The 18,689-nt window shown below is 39.8% G+C and overlaps 1 protein-coding gene across 2 annotated transcripts; it reads right to left on the bottom strand.

The window, feature by feature from the left end:
- Nucleotides 1–857: 857 nt before the first annotated feature.
- On the bottom strand, nucleotides 858–16,603 carry taf4b (TAF4B RNA polymerase II, TATA box binding protein (TBP)-associated factor). 2 transcript variants are annotated; one of them, XM_081377909.1, is made up of 15 exons: nucleotides 15,804–16,603; nucleotides 15,524–15,663; nucleotides 14,509–14,844; nucleotides 14,199–14,306; nucleotides 13,032–13,154; nucleotides 12,856–12,945; nucleotides 12,456–12,626; nucleotides 11,433–11,556; nucleotides 9,497–9,605; nucleotides 9,129–9,298; nucleotides 6,501–6,631; nucleotides 5,692–5,817; nucleotides 5,556–5,612; nucleotides 4,868–4,984; nucleotides 858–1,186 (listed from the first exon to the last, which is right to left on the bottom strand). In XM_081377909.1, the coding sequence occupies exons 1-15, from the start codon at nucleotides 16,405–16,407 to the stop codon at nucleotides 1,055–1,057; spliced, it is 2,538 nt and encodes an 845-aa protein (XP_081234035.1). In that variant the 5' UTR covers nucleotides 16,408–16,603; the 3' UTR covers nucleotides 858–1,054. The 2 variants fall into 2 exon arrangements, with proteins under 2 accessions (XP_081234035.1, XP_081234036.1); XM_081377910.1 differs by having other exon boundaries at nucleotides 11,433–11,547; nucleotides 15,804–16,525.
- Between the last annotated feature and the right edge of the window lie 2,086 nt (nucleotides 16,604–18,689).

The following is an 18,689-nucleotide window of genomic DNA, read 5'->3' as shown; positions in this document are numbered from 1 at the left end:
ACCTCTGAATAGCATGCGCTCACACTCTCTGAGGGGACTGTGAATGCTGCAGGCATATCAATATTTAGCTCCCAGCTTCTCATTCATGATTATTCAGAGGTAATGGAATATTTTAGAATCCTGTACCTCAGGCAAGCACACAGAGTATTTAAGTTTCTGAGGCTGAGGCGAAGCATACATTAAATCGACACCTTTTGAGAACTTCCATTCAACTTACTAATGCAAAGACATTCATGACAGTTGAGGAAGAATGGCAATGCTAATGAAGAGAGCTAAACCCTGGTCAATTATGTCATTGTTAGTTACCCTTTAGTTAACCTCGGTTTAAATCATTTAAGAGAGATGATCGGTCAGCAGTGGATCATGAGAGACATCCTGCCCCTGATCTGTTGATTTTGGCTCTTGTTATCTTGATCTTGTTGCAGAAAAATCCTTCAGGGTATGTATTGTCCTGTTTCTTTCAGCTTTAAACCCTCTGGGCTGTTTGTACTTCCTATTGGTCTGCTCTAGTTCTTTTGTTATGTTCTGATTGGTTGGTCAGTCTCAAGCTGATTTGGGCTCTGATGCAATATCCTGCTTTGATTGGTCAGTATTGTTGTCTCGGTCTCTCTCTCGCTATGATTGGTGGATGTTGTTGCCTAAGGCAGCATTTGTGTGATTGGTTAGTCGTGCTTTGTTCAGGGCATCCACTGCCCTGGAGCATATACACAGACCTCTGTACAATCCCCAATCGAAATGCAACAATAGTTCAGCATGATTGTAACAGCAAAATAAATAAATAAATAAATTCGGAGTAAAAATTGAAATATTGGGATTGGGAAGTTACACAAACAAATTAAAGATCCACACAAACGGTTGCTGCTAATAGTGTTTAATTAATTATTTTGTGCTTTCTTTCCAGCCAATATGTCTGTACAGTTGATTCAATATGCAAAACAAGAACAGGAACATAGAATTATAAAAAAAAAAAAAAAAAAAAAAAAAGAGAAAGTATTAAATAATTTCAAGAACTTGCTCAAACACAGAACATACCTCAAAGGCTGTGTGTGGTTATCTAGACTAGAAACGATTTATACAGCATGAGAGTGTGTCTGAATGTGGGGTCCTGCTCCATGCAGAAGGTCAGATCTCTCATAGTGACTCGAATTGGTGCTCGAGTAGCAAACTGCCCGTAAGAACCTAACAACTGAGCAGACAGACAAAAGCAATGAGTTTCTTGAGCCACATTGGCCTACATGTTTTTTCTCATGAAATCAAGTCTAGAAATGGGTAATAACAAAGTATTACCGAAAACCAGTCAGTATCTGGTGTGACCACTATTTGCCTCACGCAGTGCAACACATCTCCTTCGCATAGAGTTGATCAGGTTGTTGATTGTGGCCTGTGGAATGTTGGTCCACTCCTCTTCAATGGCTGTGCGAAGTTGCTGGATATTGGCAGGACCTGGAACACGCTGGCGTATACGCCGATCCAGAGCATCCCAAACATGCTCAATGGGTGACATGTCCGGTGAGTATGCTGGCCATGCAAGAACTGGGATGTTTTCAGCTTCCAGGAATTGTGTACAGATCCTTGCAACATGGGGCCGTGCATTATCATGCTGCAACATGAGGTGATGGTTGTGAATGAATGGCACAACAATGGGCCTCAGGATCTCGTCACGGTATCTCTGTGCATTCAAAATGCCATCGATAAAATGCACCTGTGTTTGTTGTCCATAACATACGCCTGCCAATACCATAACGAACTGCAGTCAGGTCGAGACCCCGATAAGGACAATGAGCATGCAGATGAGCTTCCCTGAGATGGTTTCTGACAGTTTGTGCAGAAATTCTTTGGTTATGCAAACCGATTGTTAGAGCAGCTGTCCGGGTGGCTGGTCTCAGACGATCTTGGAGGTGAAGATGCTGGATGTGGAGGTCCTGGGCTGGTGTGGTTACCCGTGGTCTGCGGTTGTGAGGCCGGTTGGATGTACTGCTAAATTCTCTGAAACTCCTTTGGAGACTGCTTACGGTAGAGAAATGAACATTCAATTCACAGGCAACCGCTCTGGTGGACATTCCTGCATTCAGCATGAATTAATGTGTTTGGGATGCTCTGGATCGGCGTATACGACAGCGTGTTCCAGGTCCTGCCAATATCCAGCATCTTCGCACAGCCATTGAAGAGGAGTGGACCAACATTCCACAGGCCACATTCAACAACCTTTTTTTTTTCGGGAGGATCCCCCCAATACAGTAAAACTGCACATTTTAGAGTGGCCTTTTATTGTGGCCAGCCTAAGGCACACCTGTGCAATAATCATGCTGTCTAATCAGCATCTTGATAAGCCACACCTGTGAGGTGGATGGATTATCTCGGCAAAGGAGAAGTGCTCACCAACACAGATTTAGACAGATTTGTGAACAATATTTGAGAGAAATAGTTCTCATATAAAAAGTCTTAGATCTTTGAGTTCAGCTCATGAAAAATGGGGGCAAAAACAAAAGTGTTGCGTTTATAATTTTGTTCAGTATAACTTTTGAAACACTGTTGGAGTCTTTTAACCTCCCTGTTTTCTTGCTCTTGCACTTGCTCTTTATAGAGATGCTTATTCTACTACAGAGATGAAACCTCAAAGAGGCAAATACTAAACTTCCCTAGGCACAGGGGGCTTTTGTTCTAAAAGGCCTGTGTAATTTAAACACACAAAAACTCAAAACCATCTTTTCACTTATTAGCATTCCCCCCTCTGCCTAAAGGAAAAGGAATTCACAAATGTAAAAACTAATTAAACTAAACTAACATACAATCCTCTGGTCTTTTGTTAAGTCTTTCCTTGTCCTTTTTTTCATAAATCTCATAAATCACGAACAATAACACATGGTATATTACAGATTGAATTAAGTTCTTCCCCTTTAGTCATATACAATACCATTCAAAAGTTTGGGGTGAGCAAGATTTTTTTTTATTGAAATAAGTCTCTTATGCACACCAAAGCTGCATTTATTTGATAAAAAATACAGTGAAAATAGTAATATTATGAAATGTTATTGAAATCAAATATTTTATTAAAATAAATAAAATATTCTCTATTGAAATATATTTTAAAATGTAATTTATTCCTGTGATGGAGCTGAATTTTCAGTATCATTTCTCCAGTCTTCAGTGTCACATAATCATGATTCATGCTGATTTGCTCTTATTATTATTATCAATATTGAAAACAGTTGTGCTGCTTAAAATATTATTTTTTTGACAATTGTGATTATTTTTTCCATGATTTCTTTTGATGAATAGAAAGTAAAAAAAAAAAAAAAAAAAAGGTAATTTATCACTTTTGTAACACTGTAAAAGCATTTACTTCACTTTTGATAAATTTAATGCATGTGGAGAATTAATTGCCCAGTCAGAGGTCATGTGCAGGTTCAAAGTTCAAACTCAAACATGGAGCATTTAAGAAGACACATAATACACCAATTCCCTTCCTAAAGGAGTTTTCTAATATTTAAGAGACAAAAGCAAATGTGCAATTTCATATGGACACACAGGAAGACTTACATGTGTATCAGAGTTTCCGCTAGAAAAAAATGGTGCCCGTCAAAGTGACCGGCAGAGGTTTCGTTTTCCGGACATTTTGATGATATGCCGGTCAAATATCGCCTCTTAATTAGTCAAGTTGAGGAAAACTGGAGGCAGGCTATGTAACTTAAAAAATGACATAATCAGGCCATATAGAATGCAACATGTTTATTAGCCTAACTTTCAAATAGACGGAAAAAAACATGAACGTCCGATTGGCGTCAATCAACGGCAATTATTTTTACTACAGAATCGCTGTGGCAATAAATGCCATCAGTGGTGACAAAATCTGGAGCCTCGAGAGCTTGCAGTAGCTCAGTCTGTGCTACAAAATGGTTAGATGGGAGATCATGTTTTGCCATGTGGAATACAATTTTGAGCTGAGAGCATAGTTTTTTCTTAGAAGTTTCCGTGGCCTTGTCACAGTGGCCTTTCATCGCAACCTGCTGTGGCGTTAAATTGAGCGCCGCAACATGGTCATTGCTCTGACTATGTTCAATGAGAGCAGACATTCTCAAATTATTCGAACCTCTTGTGAATCCGTTGCGTCGTCCTGCCTTTTCGCAGTGCGAACAGAAATTTTTTTCGTTACCATCAACTACCTCACATCTTCGCCATGGGAACTTGTCACTCCATTCCGACCGATACGCCCTACACTTCGGCTTTTTCTCCTGTGGTGGTGGAGCTGTCGGGACATCTGAGGCTTCAGGCGTTCCTGATTCACCATCGTCCGTCGCGTCTGGCCTCTGAAAAAAGCTTTTAAGGCTAGTCTGCCTGGGCCTGACCATATTTGAAACGTCTCACTCATTCGTTCGTTGTTTAGGTCTATATTACAGCCGTTTTAGGCGTGCGCCTAATTTGAAATGCAGCATGCGATGTTGTTTAATAACTTTCAAACGGTAGAGCCTGTTCCTTTATAACATAGCCAAAGGTCGGTGTATTTTTGCTTGATACATTTTAGGCTTATTCTCAAATTCAGATTGTGTTAGGGGGGCGGGATTATTAGGCAATTTTAATCTGACAATTTGACTGGAGAGATTTAATTTTGTCGGACATTTAATTTTTTTTTCTGGCCAATGTCCAGCAATTACCAGACAACGGAAACCCTGATGTGTACTTGATAAATGCCACAGCTTGTCTCAATCCAGACAGAAATTCAAAAATGACTAGACTGTTTATGCATGCGAGTGATGCATGCGAGTGATTTTGAACACGTATGTAAACATTTCCTCCACATCTGCACAGAGTGAAGTATGAAGAAAAGTCACAAACACAGAGGGGTGGTTGTATGGACACGTGCAGGTACCTGGTTGGCCCCTGAGCCAGGAGCCTCCAGAGGTTTCCTCTTACGGGGCCCTAGGGCTGCCAGCGCTGCCAAATTTGCATCTCTGTGCTCCATCTGTGCCAACTCCAACTGCTGCATCTAAAAAAAGAGAAAAAAAAAGAGAGAATGTGCGTTTGACAGGCACTCAAAAATAAAATCAATATTTCCATTGGCTCACCCAAATCCACATGGAACGTAAAAAAAACAAAAGCGGAAAGCTGTTATTGGTGATGAATCTTTCATTTTAGCACTATTGATTTTACCGATAGCCTATGACAAAGAACCCAAGTGAAAGGCCTGAGCCTGAGAAAACACACAAATATGTTACGTGCTCTCTAACACATGAGTAGATGAGCGTTACCTTGTAAACAGACACACAACTCATCCAGAGGGCTTTCATTACATTCTGTTCCCTGTTTAGCCCCAAGCTTCAATTCCAGACCCAATATTAGACTCAATTAAAATGAGCCCCCAATTAGAGAGCCTTGTCTCCAGGGTATGTGTATGTATGTGTGTGTGTGGATTTGTCTATGTGGGGCACAAATGGGACTTTATGAAGAGTATTGATCGTCCTCATTGCTATACAAGGGAGCAGAAGGAATGAAAAACAGGTTGTGGAGGAGGGACATATCTATTTTTATTAAAAACAAACACACAGAAATCCATCTACCTCTTTGGCTCGCTGTTTGAGACGCTGTTGCTCTGGGTCTTCGCTGTTTGAGCGACTCTACACACAAAAAAACAGTACATTTCAAATGGAGACAGATTACTGGTGTTTTTCCTCTTTTGTTGAGTTTGCTAGTTACTCTGGCAATGCGGAGCAGTGCTTCTCGCTCCTCTTCCTCCCTCCTCTGTTTCTCCAGTCTTTCCAGTTGCTCCAGGAACTTCAGCTGAGAGCGCGCGTCATTGGTCTGACTGTAGCGCCAATCATCCTCAACATAGACAACACACACCACAATATCACATTAGCATCCAATCAGACACAATTCGAGACTATGGTACACATCAGTTTAGTCAACATGAAATAGCATTAACAACCTATTTTACTTCCATACTGCGATGCAATTCAGGGAAAAAACAGGATGCACAATAGTTGCCTAAAACAATGGCTGAATCCGAAATCGTGTATTTTTTGAATAGGTACTTCTTTTGAATAATTACTTGACAATGTTAAAAAAGTATGTTCTATATAGTATGAATGTGTGTAGTGAATGTAATCTGAACGTACTGCATCTGTCATGGTCATGACGTGACCTACGGCGTCAGTTGCATCGCTTCACTGCCATTCAAAAAATCTCTCCTGTGGCCTCATGGGAAAGTAAAGTGTTCATGGTATGCACACTTCAGAATCTTGCCGGAAGCAGTAAGTCATATGGGTACTTGTCGCCTACAGTTTTATGAATACTACGAATTCTGACATAGTATTTTCATACACTTTTTTCCATAAAAATGTTCCCGTGGGACAGAGCACCAATCAATGTTGAACAAAAAGGATCAGTTTTGATTTCATTTTGACATCTCTGAACCAAAATCTTTATTATGAAACAAGCTTTACTTTAAATTCTGAAAGTGTTTATTTTATTTTGTCTACTGTGTCTTATAGGCATGTTTATACCTTATAAGAGATCTGTCGATGTTGTGCCACAACGGTTAGCTTCTCCAGCAGGTCTCGAAGTCTCTCTTGTGTTGCCAGAGAGAGCAATTCAAGTACATCAGGAGAGACCTCTGTGATACTCAAAGAACTACCTATGCACAAACACAATCACACACATTTTAGCATGGGAGAAGCACTCACCCTATTAACTTACTTTATCTGAATGTTTTCAACCTAGATTTGTTTCATCAAGATGAAGCAGTATTTTCACCCACCCAATTTGAGTCAGTTATACATTTCAGGACTGCATCTAAACATTCCTAAAACTCATTAAAAAATTTCAGTCAATAAATCTTACTCCAGTAATTACCAGGCCCAGACGGAATCTGCCAAAAAAAAGGAAAAAAAAAGTGCTGTGGAATGATTTAAAACAAGTTGTGGGCATGATTAACCACAGTTCCTCAAGGAATCAGTTCTGTTAAAATGCTGAATTGAAGTAAGATTCCTATTTACTGCCTGACAGAAATGGAAATTGTGTAGAATTCGTCGCCTTGTCTTCATCGAGCTGGAATCCAGTGATTTTGTTGTTTTCCTCTGCTGTTTATATTGTATTCACATTTCCATAATGTCAGACATGCTTTGTTCCTGTTGTTCTGTTAGACTTGCCGAGTAGACAGACATCTGCAAACACTCCAATTCCATCTAATTTTTGCCCTTTCTGCTGATGCGGACTGAGTTCCTGCGAGGCCAAGCCTGTCTCTTTCATTTCCACATTCTCTCTTTTCGTCTCCTCCTCCTCCGCACGACTCCCCCTACCTCCTGGCTATCTCCCTCTCTCCCTCCCTCCGCCTCTGTCGTCCTTTCTCTCCCTTGTTCCGATGCTTTTTTGATCAGTGCAGCAGAGTGGATTCCTGCCACTCTGGCAACTTTGCGCGGCTCGGCAGTCATTAGCATACTGATTAAGCAGAACAGGCTCGTCAGAGATACCACTGATCAAAGACAGAGACTGCACTCGTGTGTCACAACACAGCACAACATATGCCCAAAAAAAACACAGACAGGATGCATGCCGTAGAGGCAGAGCTGAGGGAGGTGAACAGACTTTGACAAACAGAGATGGGGGGAAATGCAATATCACTTTGAGTAAAGATACACTCATGTACAATAAAAACAGTGATCGCTAATAGCTGAGTGAGGTCAGTGGAACATGGAGGAGTTCAGGAATGTTACTTTTAAGACATATTGCAATATTTGCAAAATTACTCATTTGAAAAGTAACTAAGTATGCTATATGAAAAGTAATGTGTTAAGAATCTTTCGTGTTTCTTTTTTCTCACTGTTCGACTCTCTTTTCTCCAGACTGGAAGTGCTCTGCCTAGCTTGCAGGGTTGGTTTTACATTCAGAGTCCTAAAAACACCTTAAACTAGCTGGTTTATAGTCTTAGCAGGTTTAAGCTGGTCAAAGCTGATTTAAGATGGTCTTCAGCTACTCTTCCAGTTTTGAAATTGGTTTAACTGGTCTGCAAGTTTTACCCCCAGCCTGAACAGCTGAAAAGTGCTGAAAAGTGACACCGCCCCCGCCCCCGCCCCCGATATATTATATATTATGAGTAGGACCGGTTACATTTGGTGTGATAGAGGTTTAGGGGGGTGAGTGTAACTGTCGTAGGCAAGTAAGAGCTGTGCGTGTAAACATCACTCCCTTGATCTCAAGAGGGGTGCAAGAGGATGCGGTCCTACTCGCTAGAGAATGTCGAGCAGGACCGGTAACATTTGGTGCCGTGACCCAGAAAGGGGTAGGATGAGGCGTATGAGGTGAGTGTAAGGAACGTAGGCCCGTAAGAGCTGTGCATGTAAACATCACTCCCCTGGCCTAAAGAGGCACGCTAGCGACTGATGCTAGTAGCTGCAGTCTTTAGAGCCCTTGTTAGCGCGCCCGCCTCCCAGTTAGAATCCTGCCTGGAGTGGGTCGAGTAGGACTGATTAAACCAACGCATTCTCATCCTTGGGCGTCGTAATACTGACGCTTTTGACATTTCGTATACATCGAACGCACATGGCACCCTTTAGCGTCAATATGAGACGCGCAGAGCTTTGTTCGGTTATGGGTAGGTTTAGGTCTAGTGTAGGGTTACGGTTAGACCGCTAGGAGGCGCCTTCTGGCCCATTTCTATCTGCGTCTCATATTGACGCTAAAGGGTGCCATGTGCGTTCGATGTAGACGAAATGTCAAGAGCGTCAATATATGACGCCCTAGGATGAGAACGGGCTGGTTAAACTCAACTGAAAGCTAATTTACATCGCACCAACAGACACTTCGTCTAGTTTTGCCGGATCAGTGTTACCCCTGTCGGAGTCTGTTGGCTTCTGTCGGAGCTTTGTTTTCGAATTAGAATGTCTAATAAGTGACGTGCTTTAATCTGGTGATTGTCGCCGTTGGTCTGTGTCTGTCAGTGCAGTGTGAATTGGCCTTAACAGACAACAAGACTCTAGTTGTCACGACAACAGCTAACCGCAAATGAATTTGGTTATTCTGTCTTCTATAAGTATAGTAAAACTTACAGTTAAACTGTACAAGGGCATACATTAAGTATTTTATATAAAAAATGTGTGTGTGCGGGTGTAATTGAATGGGTTTAGTGAAGTTACCAATGTGCAGCACTCTTGTCTGGAGGGCTGATGGGAATAAAAAGGGCTCCTCTTGACAGGAGCGGATCACTGATCCCACGAGCTCAGAGCCAGAGGCCAAAATACGAGCGCTCTCCTCACTCAGGTTCACTCCGGCCATGGAGGCCACATCATTTATGTCATCGTCATCTCTGAATGAAGGTCACACAATAAATGAAAGAATAGGACTTCACTGTTTGTCTTAAAATGAATATGCTAACAGTGTAGCTCATCTGGAAATCTTAATCTGCAGCGAAGTGACTGCCTTCTTTCACATTTATCCTATAAAGAACCAATATGCACATTCACCCACTGTGCAGCAGGGAATGGCCGCAAGTCAGAGCTATTACCGGAAAGAGCCCGAGGTGCTGTCCTTGAAGCCGTGTGCCTGTGCTGGAAGGGGCGGCTGGGAAAAGTGAGTTTTAGACGCCTGAAGGATGGACTGCCGCACAACAGCACCTGTGGGGACAGAATAAAAATACAGATATTTTTATCAGCTCAAAATGAATTGGGACACTTGGAGGTGAAAGAAGCATAAAAGTAATAAAAGCTCGCCTAGTCTTTCAGGGTATTTTAATCAATAAAACTTTAATGTAAGCCCTTATACTGTATACAGTACTGTGCAAAAGTCTTAGGCATGTTAATATCCCCCTGTTAATATTGCTGTAGTGTGTCAGTAGGAAATATCAGTTTACATTTCCAAACATTTTTTTTTGCCATTAATTGTAATAATTCAGTGAGATTTCTGTACGCACAAGGAGTCTGACAACAGCCGGTATAATCTGATCTCCCCATCATCGAGTCCGTCTGTGATTACATGAAGAAACAGAAAAAACTGAGACAAACTAAATCCAGAAGAACGGCGGGAACGTCTCCGAGATGCTTGAAGAAACCTTCCTGCAAAGCTACCTGAAAAACTATTGCCAAGTGTACCTAGACAAAAGCCGTTTTAAACGCAAAGGGTCGCTACACCAAATATTGATTTGAATTCGTTAATAGAAGTTAAATCGTAAATAAATTCAATTTATGATTTTATTTTTGAAAGCATTCTCACTTTACAGCATTTTAACACAAGTGTAGTCAACAAACCTGGTTGACTACAGCAGCAGAAGACATACCGGGTGCCTCTCTGTCAGCTAAGAACATGAAAGGCTTCAATTTGCAAGGGCTCATCAAAATTGGACAACAGAAGATTGAAAAAACGTTGCCTGGTCTGATAAGTCTCAATTTCTGCAGCAACATTCAGATGGTAGGGTCAGAATTTGGTGTAAACAACATGAAAGCATGGATCCATCCCTCCTTGTATCAACAGTTCAGGCTGCTGCTGGTGTAATGGGGAGGGATATTTTCTTGGCACACTTTGGGCCCCTTAATACCAATTACCAATCGTTTAAATGTCACAGGCACAGCCTTCCTGAGTATTGTTGCTGAACATGTCCATCCCTTTATGACCACAGAGTACCCATCTTCTGATGGCTAATTGTAGCAGGATAATGCACCATGTCACAAAACTCAAATTATCTATTTCTGGTTTCTAGAACATGACAATGAGTTCACTTTACTCAAATGGCCTCCACAGTCACCAGATCTCAGTCCAATAGAGCACCTTTGGGATGTGGTGGAACAGGAGATTCACGTCATGGATGTGCAGCCGACAAATCTGCAGCAACTACGACGCAATGCTATCATGTTATGGACCAAAATCTCTGAGGAATGTTTCCAGCACCTCTATACCATGAAGAATTAATTCAGTTTTTTCCAGTACTAGCAAGGTGTAGGTATATAAATACACACACCACCGTTCGAAATATTTAAATAATTACTTTGATTCATAATGATGCATTAATTTCATCAAATGTGACTGTAAAGACTTTTACATTATTACAATTTCTATTTCAAATAAATTATTTTCTTTTGAACATTCTATTCAAAGAATTCTGAAATAAAAGTATCACAGTTTCCAGAAAAATATTAAGCAGCACAACCGTTTTCAACATTGATAATAAAAAGAAATGTTTCTTGAGCAGCAAATCAGCATATTAGAATGATTAGAGGGATCATGTGACACTGAAGTCTGGAGTAATGATGTTGAAAATTCAGCTTTGATCAAAGGAATAAATGACACTTAAATATATTAATACAGAAAACCGTTATTTTGACGCAATATGACACAATATTACTGTTTTACTGTATTTTTGATCAAATACATGCAGCCTTGGCGAGCATAAGAGATGTCTTTCAAAAACATTAAAAGAAAAAATAAATCAGTAAAAGCATAGTTTCTACCTGTTGGATAAGTTTTGGTTTGAAGGACCATCTGTTTGGGTTGAGTTTGCTTCTGTGCAGGTAAGCCCACCTGAGCTGATGTCAAAGAATGTTTGACGATTAGTCCTTTAGGCTGCTGGATCACCTCACAAAGTAAAAACAAAGGCATTAGGAAGTCAGCATGCAAATAATATTCCAAAATAAATACAGCAAAGATGCAAAAATGATGCATATGAAAATATTCAAAGAAGGTATGCTGGGTTTGGTCCAGCTTGAGGACGTTGCGCAAGCCATTTTTAGACAGGAAGCACTTCCTGCAAACCCTCAGAGCACTTTCTGATTGTGAAGTAATCAAAACCTCTAAAGTCTATTCAGGTATATGGGAAATGAGCTTCTGTATTTCAGTGGAAATCCATCAAGACGTCCAATAAAATGCTGATATTAGATTACAGGAAAACAAATCATGACATTATTTGAATATGATAACATGACATTCCTGGTACGAAATGGGGTAAGACTCATGCATCTTTGTCTCTGGTGTAAAACTAATTTGCCTCTGCTTGGGCTTGTGGGGTACTGGTGGTTTTAAGTGAATTAGCCTGTACACCGTGGGCGGTGGTGAGTTAACCAGGAAATGAAGACAAAGTGAAGAGAGGCTGTCATAAAAATGAACCAGTGCGCTGGGAAGGAGGCAGTGTGAAATTAGAGTGTTTCTCTCTCACACAAACACACACACACATACACACAGTCTACTGAGTCTACTATTACATAAAACATCAAAACGGTGTATTCAGGATCCCCAAACACACATACCTGAATTCCAGACACCATATGGTACTCTAACTATTGATAGAGAAATCATATCTGCATATTAACATTACAATTATGCACATCCAGGTTTGTTTCCGTGGTGAAAACACCAACGGTGAATGATCATTTGTTTTCTTTATTATCGAATTACTCTTCCGTTGTTTCATATAGGCAAATCCCTGAAATCATCATGATAAATGACATTGCTGGGACTAAAAATGGGCTGGGGTTTACCAGATGAGCAGTTCTGGTTGGCTGGTTGGGTTTGAGGGTGGAGCTGATGGACGCAGTGGGCTTCTGGTTTGTGGCCTTGGTCGATGCTGAATCAGAGGGCTTGAGTTGTGCGCACTGCTGAATGAAGAGCTGCGAGTTTGGGGTGAGCTGACGGACAGCTGGCAGGCTCCTCTGAAAAAATGAACGCATCAGCATTTCTAGTTATACTAAGTGCCTCTAATTTAGCTTAAACCAAAGAGGTTGTGCCTCATTCATACATGAGCTGTGAAGGTCTGATAATAGACTTCATCTTAAAATCAGGTCAAAAATGAGGTCAGCACCCTCATATGTACCCATCTGATTTTGTTGAAGTTGCTGATGACATCTAAATGGGTTTTATAAGTGAAGAAGTGGCAATCACCTTCAGGAAAGGCACTAGATATGGCTGAGGGGACGATTTGAGCTCCATGTAGAGTTTTTCAGTGAACTCCTCTGCCTCTAGTTTCCCATCCTACATGCAGAGAAGAAAACAAAAGCCTTTTTAAACAAATACTGTATTGAGATATATTTGTGATATACCAGCGATAAGTGACATACCAGCAGGCCTTTGACAAGAGCTCGGACGTTTTGGGCCATGTCGGCCGAGCGAGTGCCGCTTGATGCTAGCTTCATAAGAGTGACCAGGAAGTTCTTACACTTCTTCACATTCTCCAAGGTCTCCTGATGATAGAGATTCAAATTAAATATTCAATTCAATATTCAAGGGGTATATTCATATGTAATATAAGACAATATTCATATCGATACCATATACTGTGTGTGTGTGTGTGTGTGTGTATATATATATATATATATATATATATATATATAATTACTATGTTTTTTAAATAAATACAATATTTTAAAATAGTTAATAATTATAATTAAAAAATAATAATTTGTGCACGCTCATTTCCTCTAATTTTATTTTCTAATTTCTAATATAACTAATAATAATTAAAATAATTTCAGAACATTATAATGCTGTGATATAAAGATATACTTGTAACTTGCAGTTTTATTTTTAGATTATTAATAAAAAAAATTGGTAGCACTTTATAATAAGGTCCCATTAGTTAATGCATTAACTAAAATTAACTAACAATGAGCAATATATTCGTTACAGTATTTATTAATCTTTGTTAACCTTAGTTAATATTAACAGATACAACTTTTTCAATAACATATATATATAACGTTGGGGTCCTGATCAGCCTGTCGGGGTTGTGTTCGCTATAACAACCGCCTCGCTCTACATTATCCCGCTTATTACATGGCTACGTACCAAATAAATCAATAATTTGACACAAAATATTGATTTAAAAAGGAGTTTATTGATTTAAAAACGATTGTATTGCTTCCGCTAAAGAAAATAGTCTGTTCCGTCTCTACGGTTAGAATCATCCTGCATCCATAGCAACGTTTTTCATGGCAACGGTGTGTTATACTTAGCAGCGGTTTGTTATCAAGAAATAACAGACCGCATTCTACATTAGAATTCAACCAAGCCATGTAATAAATATATATAATATTTATATAATAAATGTTGAAATTAATATGAACTAAGATTAATAAATGCTTTAGAATAATTTTCATTGTTAGTTTGTAAAGTGTTACCAAAATTATAATTTCAGCCATTTATTGAACATTACATGAAAATAATTATCGGCTTTTCTGTATCGGGCAAATTTAAATATCAATGCATCCCTACACACATGAACTTACAGCTGTAACAGTGACTGGGGTTGACGATGTGTTGGATCTGGTTGGTACATTAGGAGACACCATACGTGGGGCATTACCCTGGGTTGAGAGAGCACCTTTACCCACAGACTGCAGAAAAATGAAGCAGAGACATGATTAGGTAGATGAATGCGACACAGAATGACCTACATTTCTATTTAAATCACTGAGGGAAAGCTAACAATGCATTTCAGTCAACATCTTGCCCTGAAGTAAGAGTATTAATCATTTTTTTTTGTTTTTTTGTTTTGTTGTTTGGATCAATAATTGATGTAGCCAACGTGAGTAATACCTTTACAGCAGTGGTATTAATTATGGTAGTTGCAGTGACAGAATTAGTCCTCTGGTTAAAGCTCCCTGATGTGCTGCTGTTTGGAGTCATTTGACCGGCTTTGATAACAGGCCCCATGGTAGAACTGGGCTTTCTGACGGCTGTCCCAATAACACTGGCTGGTTTAATGATGGTAGTTCCTGTTGTACATGATGGTGTGAAAATAGCAGTCCCTGTAGCAGTGGGTGGTTTCTGAACGGCAGTCCCGGGAGTGGGGTTAGGTTTAATATTGGTAGTAGCTGATGCACTTGCAGGTGGGAGAGAAACTCTGATGACTGGTGTAGTGGTTACAGTTGCCTGTGAAAAGAGATATATTAAATAAATGGGTGCATTTCTGTAATTTCGTAAAAAAAGAAAATAAAAAAAAGATTCACAATTCAAAACATATGCTTTATGGTGGCTTTTCACTATTTTAATGCCAGAGATGGCCAAATATGATTAACCCTCTTGCAAGGGACCCTATTTCTAATATATAAAGTCTGCTTCGGGTTTTCCTATATGCAGACCCATGTGTACTGTGCTGTGAAAAATAGTGAGCATGAGTGAGCTTTTATTTGTAATTTAATTAGAGCTAAAATACATTATTTAAAAATATTTAATTTGTATCAAATGTTTATATTATTATACACAATTTAAGATATATTCTAATATTAAACATATTAATACATTATAAATTAATATATAACATTTTAATAAATACTAATTTATTAGTATTATGCTTTTCATAAATAAAATAAGCATACATCAAATCAGAAAATTTTAAGTTTTCAGATTTATTTTTACACAACTGCATACAAGATTTTTTTTTTTTTTTTTTAATTGCTGTTAAAACATATTTTACCTTATTTATTTTTTTGATTGTCTATGGACCCCCTTACCTAATGATCTGTAGACCCCAGTTGGAAAACCACATCCTAAATCATCTCACTTTTGTTTCTATACCCAGCAGTCAAAAAGAGAGACCAAAATAACACACCTGTGAGGATGGGGGTCTAACCATAGCAGAGGCATTAGCACTGGCTGGTTTTGGCAGCATTCCCTGAGCCTGTGCCTGGGCCAGAGCCTGCTGAGATACCAACATCAACTGCCCACTGTCACTGCGGATTAACACCATTCCTTCACGGGCAGAGAGAGAGAGAGAGAGAAAGACATTGCCAAGAAGACTGATAAGGCTTGATGGTTAAGTATAGTATTACAGCTAGAGTGCACCAGATAGACCAAGACATGAAATAACATTAGATCCTGAAACAACACACCTTGTGGGACCTGGAAGTTGGCAGGCAGCTGCAGTGGCACAGTCTGAGGGGTGCGACTCATTGGTACACTTTGTGATGGGGTGGAAATCCTTGGCAATGTCACGACCGCCCCTTTGGCAGTAGTCAGTGTGGTGATGACCCTGGGCTGGCTTATGGTCACAGAGCTCACAGACACCCTTCCAGGCTGAGGAACCAGTGCCAAACTGGTGGCCCCTGGTCCCTGAACGCTGGATGTCACCCTGGCCCCTACGACCACTGGCGTGGTGGATCTGATGTGTGTAGGGCCTGCTATGATCTTTGGAGCAGGTACAGCACTGGCATTCACAGCAACTGTTACAGGACATTGAGATGCAGAGTTTGATGAATCTGTCTTTGTTTTTAGCTGATCTCCTTCCTCATTTAGGGAAGCTGAATCTGGGTTGTTGTTTTCAGAGGAGTTAACATTAGCATTTGAGTCTAAGTCTTTGAGTCTTTTATTGTCTAATGCGGTTTCTAAAGACTCTTCAGTGTTGCTCGTTTGACCGTCGCTGTTGTTTTCTCTTTTCTCTGTTGGCGCACGAGACTGATCATTGTTTAATTTATCTGAGCCCGATGTTTCCGACATTATTAAGCCTACGTTTACGATATATTAAACACAAATTGAATAAATTGGTAGAAAAGATCAACCTGAAACGATTTTTCCATCTACGTGCTCGGAAAATCGATTTTAAATGTACATACGCGCTGAAGACTCGATGGATTTTCAGCTTTGGCCATCTCAAAAGTTCGTGACGGAATTGTGATTCATCCCAAGGATTCGAATCTTTTGAATTCATCAAAACTATTCATGGTTCAGTGACTCTTTCTGCACGTTAGGCCTACACAGTGTGGCAACGCCAACAAGTGATATGTTTTTGATTGTGAGTGATTCATTGATTGTGTGAGTCGTTAATGAAGTAAAACTTTTGCGCACTTATTCAACCATAAATTACAAAACTGTCACAGCAACAAAATAAAATAAACAAACAAATAAAAAATGTGTTTAATTGTGTAGCATTCTTCTGCCGCCCTTTTCTTTTTGTGAACAACTCACTGAACGAACATCATCAGATTCACATTTATGAATGAGATGCTTAATTTGTTAATTGCCGTTTAGATTCAAAAGCCATTCATAACTTAAGACTTGTTCGGCTCGAACCGGCGCTGCACCTGCACAGACCGACATCAAAGTACCGCGAGAGCGATTCAAAAGCATAAGGAGCCGTTTGCTTTCTCGTCGCTCTCGCGGTACTTTGATGTCATTCACCGATTGGTCTGTGAGGCGCCGGTTCAAGTCGAACAAGCCTCGTCGTCACTAGCCATGTTTCCATCAACTTGTCAATCGAATTATCTGAAGTTCGGTAAAAAATATCATGCGAATAAAGCTGCTGAAAGTGTGTTTCCATCAAACGGCTTTAAAGCGAATAAAAACCTGTGCGTAATGACGTCACATGCTGTTTTGCGATCAAATTGGTATATCGAATTGATTTGAGACATTTTAAGGTGTTTCCATTCATTTTCGCACTGAATCGCACAACATTCAAGCAAACATTTGCGAACAAAGTTTTGCTAGACAAAATGGATCGCGCCATCTACCAACAAATGATCAATTGCACAAGTTGTAGTGCATGGTGCAGAGTCCTGCACGGGTCCATTTTTTGAGACCGCCCCCGCCCGTACCCGCAAAGTTCAGCAGATCTGACCCGTGCCGCGATAAATCGCACACAAGCTAAAATCATTCAATTTAAAGTGCTTTATTTTTTATCTCGCACCTCTCTCAACATCACCATATCCTCATGAATGGGCTAATGAGCGCTAAAGTGCGCTTTGTTTTGGGCCATTCAAGTAGCCTAGGCTATACCTCCAGTTCACGCGCGGGCGTTTCTCCTTGTCCTGATTATATTGCCTGAGATTTAGCTCTTATATATTAAATCCAGGAAAATGGTTGATTAAACATTGATTAAAATTAAGATACAATTAATACGAAACGAAATTCACTTTAAAGAAAGTCTTTCTACAAAAACAAACTTAATAAAGTGGTCAAATCATGTCTGCCCACTCCATTTGTCTCCCGATATTCGGGATCATCTTATCTTATTCATGCTTTTTTCACTTTTCATATAATTAACATAAAAAAAATACATAAAAACTAAATCGTTTTTTAATGACAGGGCTACAACACAGGCTTATTAGCCTGCCCTACAATCATTGAATATTATTTTGCTTGATTGACGGGTTTTTATTTAAAAGAAAGAGCGTAGCCTACGTTTGTAGGCCTATAATAGGCTATGGGCAATTTACTTAGGTCTACTAAAATATAATTAATATTATTTTATTGCATTTGTATTAGTTGTTTGAAGAGTAAAAAAAAAAAAAAAAAAAAAATCGGTCGATCTTAACGCAAGTTTACAACCGGCCATTCGGTCGGACTAAAAGGGGGGAAAAAATTATTGGGTCGGTCCTAAATTGACAGGATCGGTCAGGTAACGGCAAATAATATTTTTAAGGATGCCCAAAACACAATATTTGCGAGTGTGTAATGGCAATTTAGACAAACAAATATTACACATATTTTTCATCCGCTACCCGCCCGCAAGGAGTTCATTTTCCGCCCGCATCCCCGCCTGTGAATTTTAGGAATCATGTCACAATCCATCCGTTTTAGCCACTTTTATGCGGGTACCCAACCCATTGCAGGACTCTAGGTGCTTATGTGACAGCTGATAGTGACATTATTTGACTGTTATGGCATTTCTTAGATTTTTGCTATAATAGCCGTTTTATTTTTCTGTTAAATTCAATTCAAAAAGTATCTCGTCTCCTCGTTTGTCCACGTTGTTGACACCGGCCATGTGTGCAAACCAGACA

The sequence above is a fragment of the Scardinius erythrophthalmus genome (assembly GCF_964197995.2).
Source record: "Scardinius erythrophthalmus genome assembly, chromosome: 11".
Classification (NCBI taxonomy): Eukaryota; Metazoa; Chordata; class Actinopteri; order Cypriniformes; family Leuciscidae; genus Scardinius; species Scardinius erythrophthalmus.
This window is presented reverse-complemented; position numbering and strand designations above follow the sequence as displayed.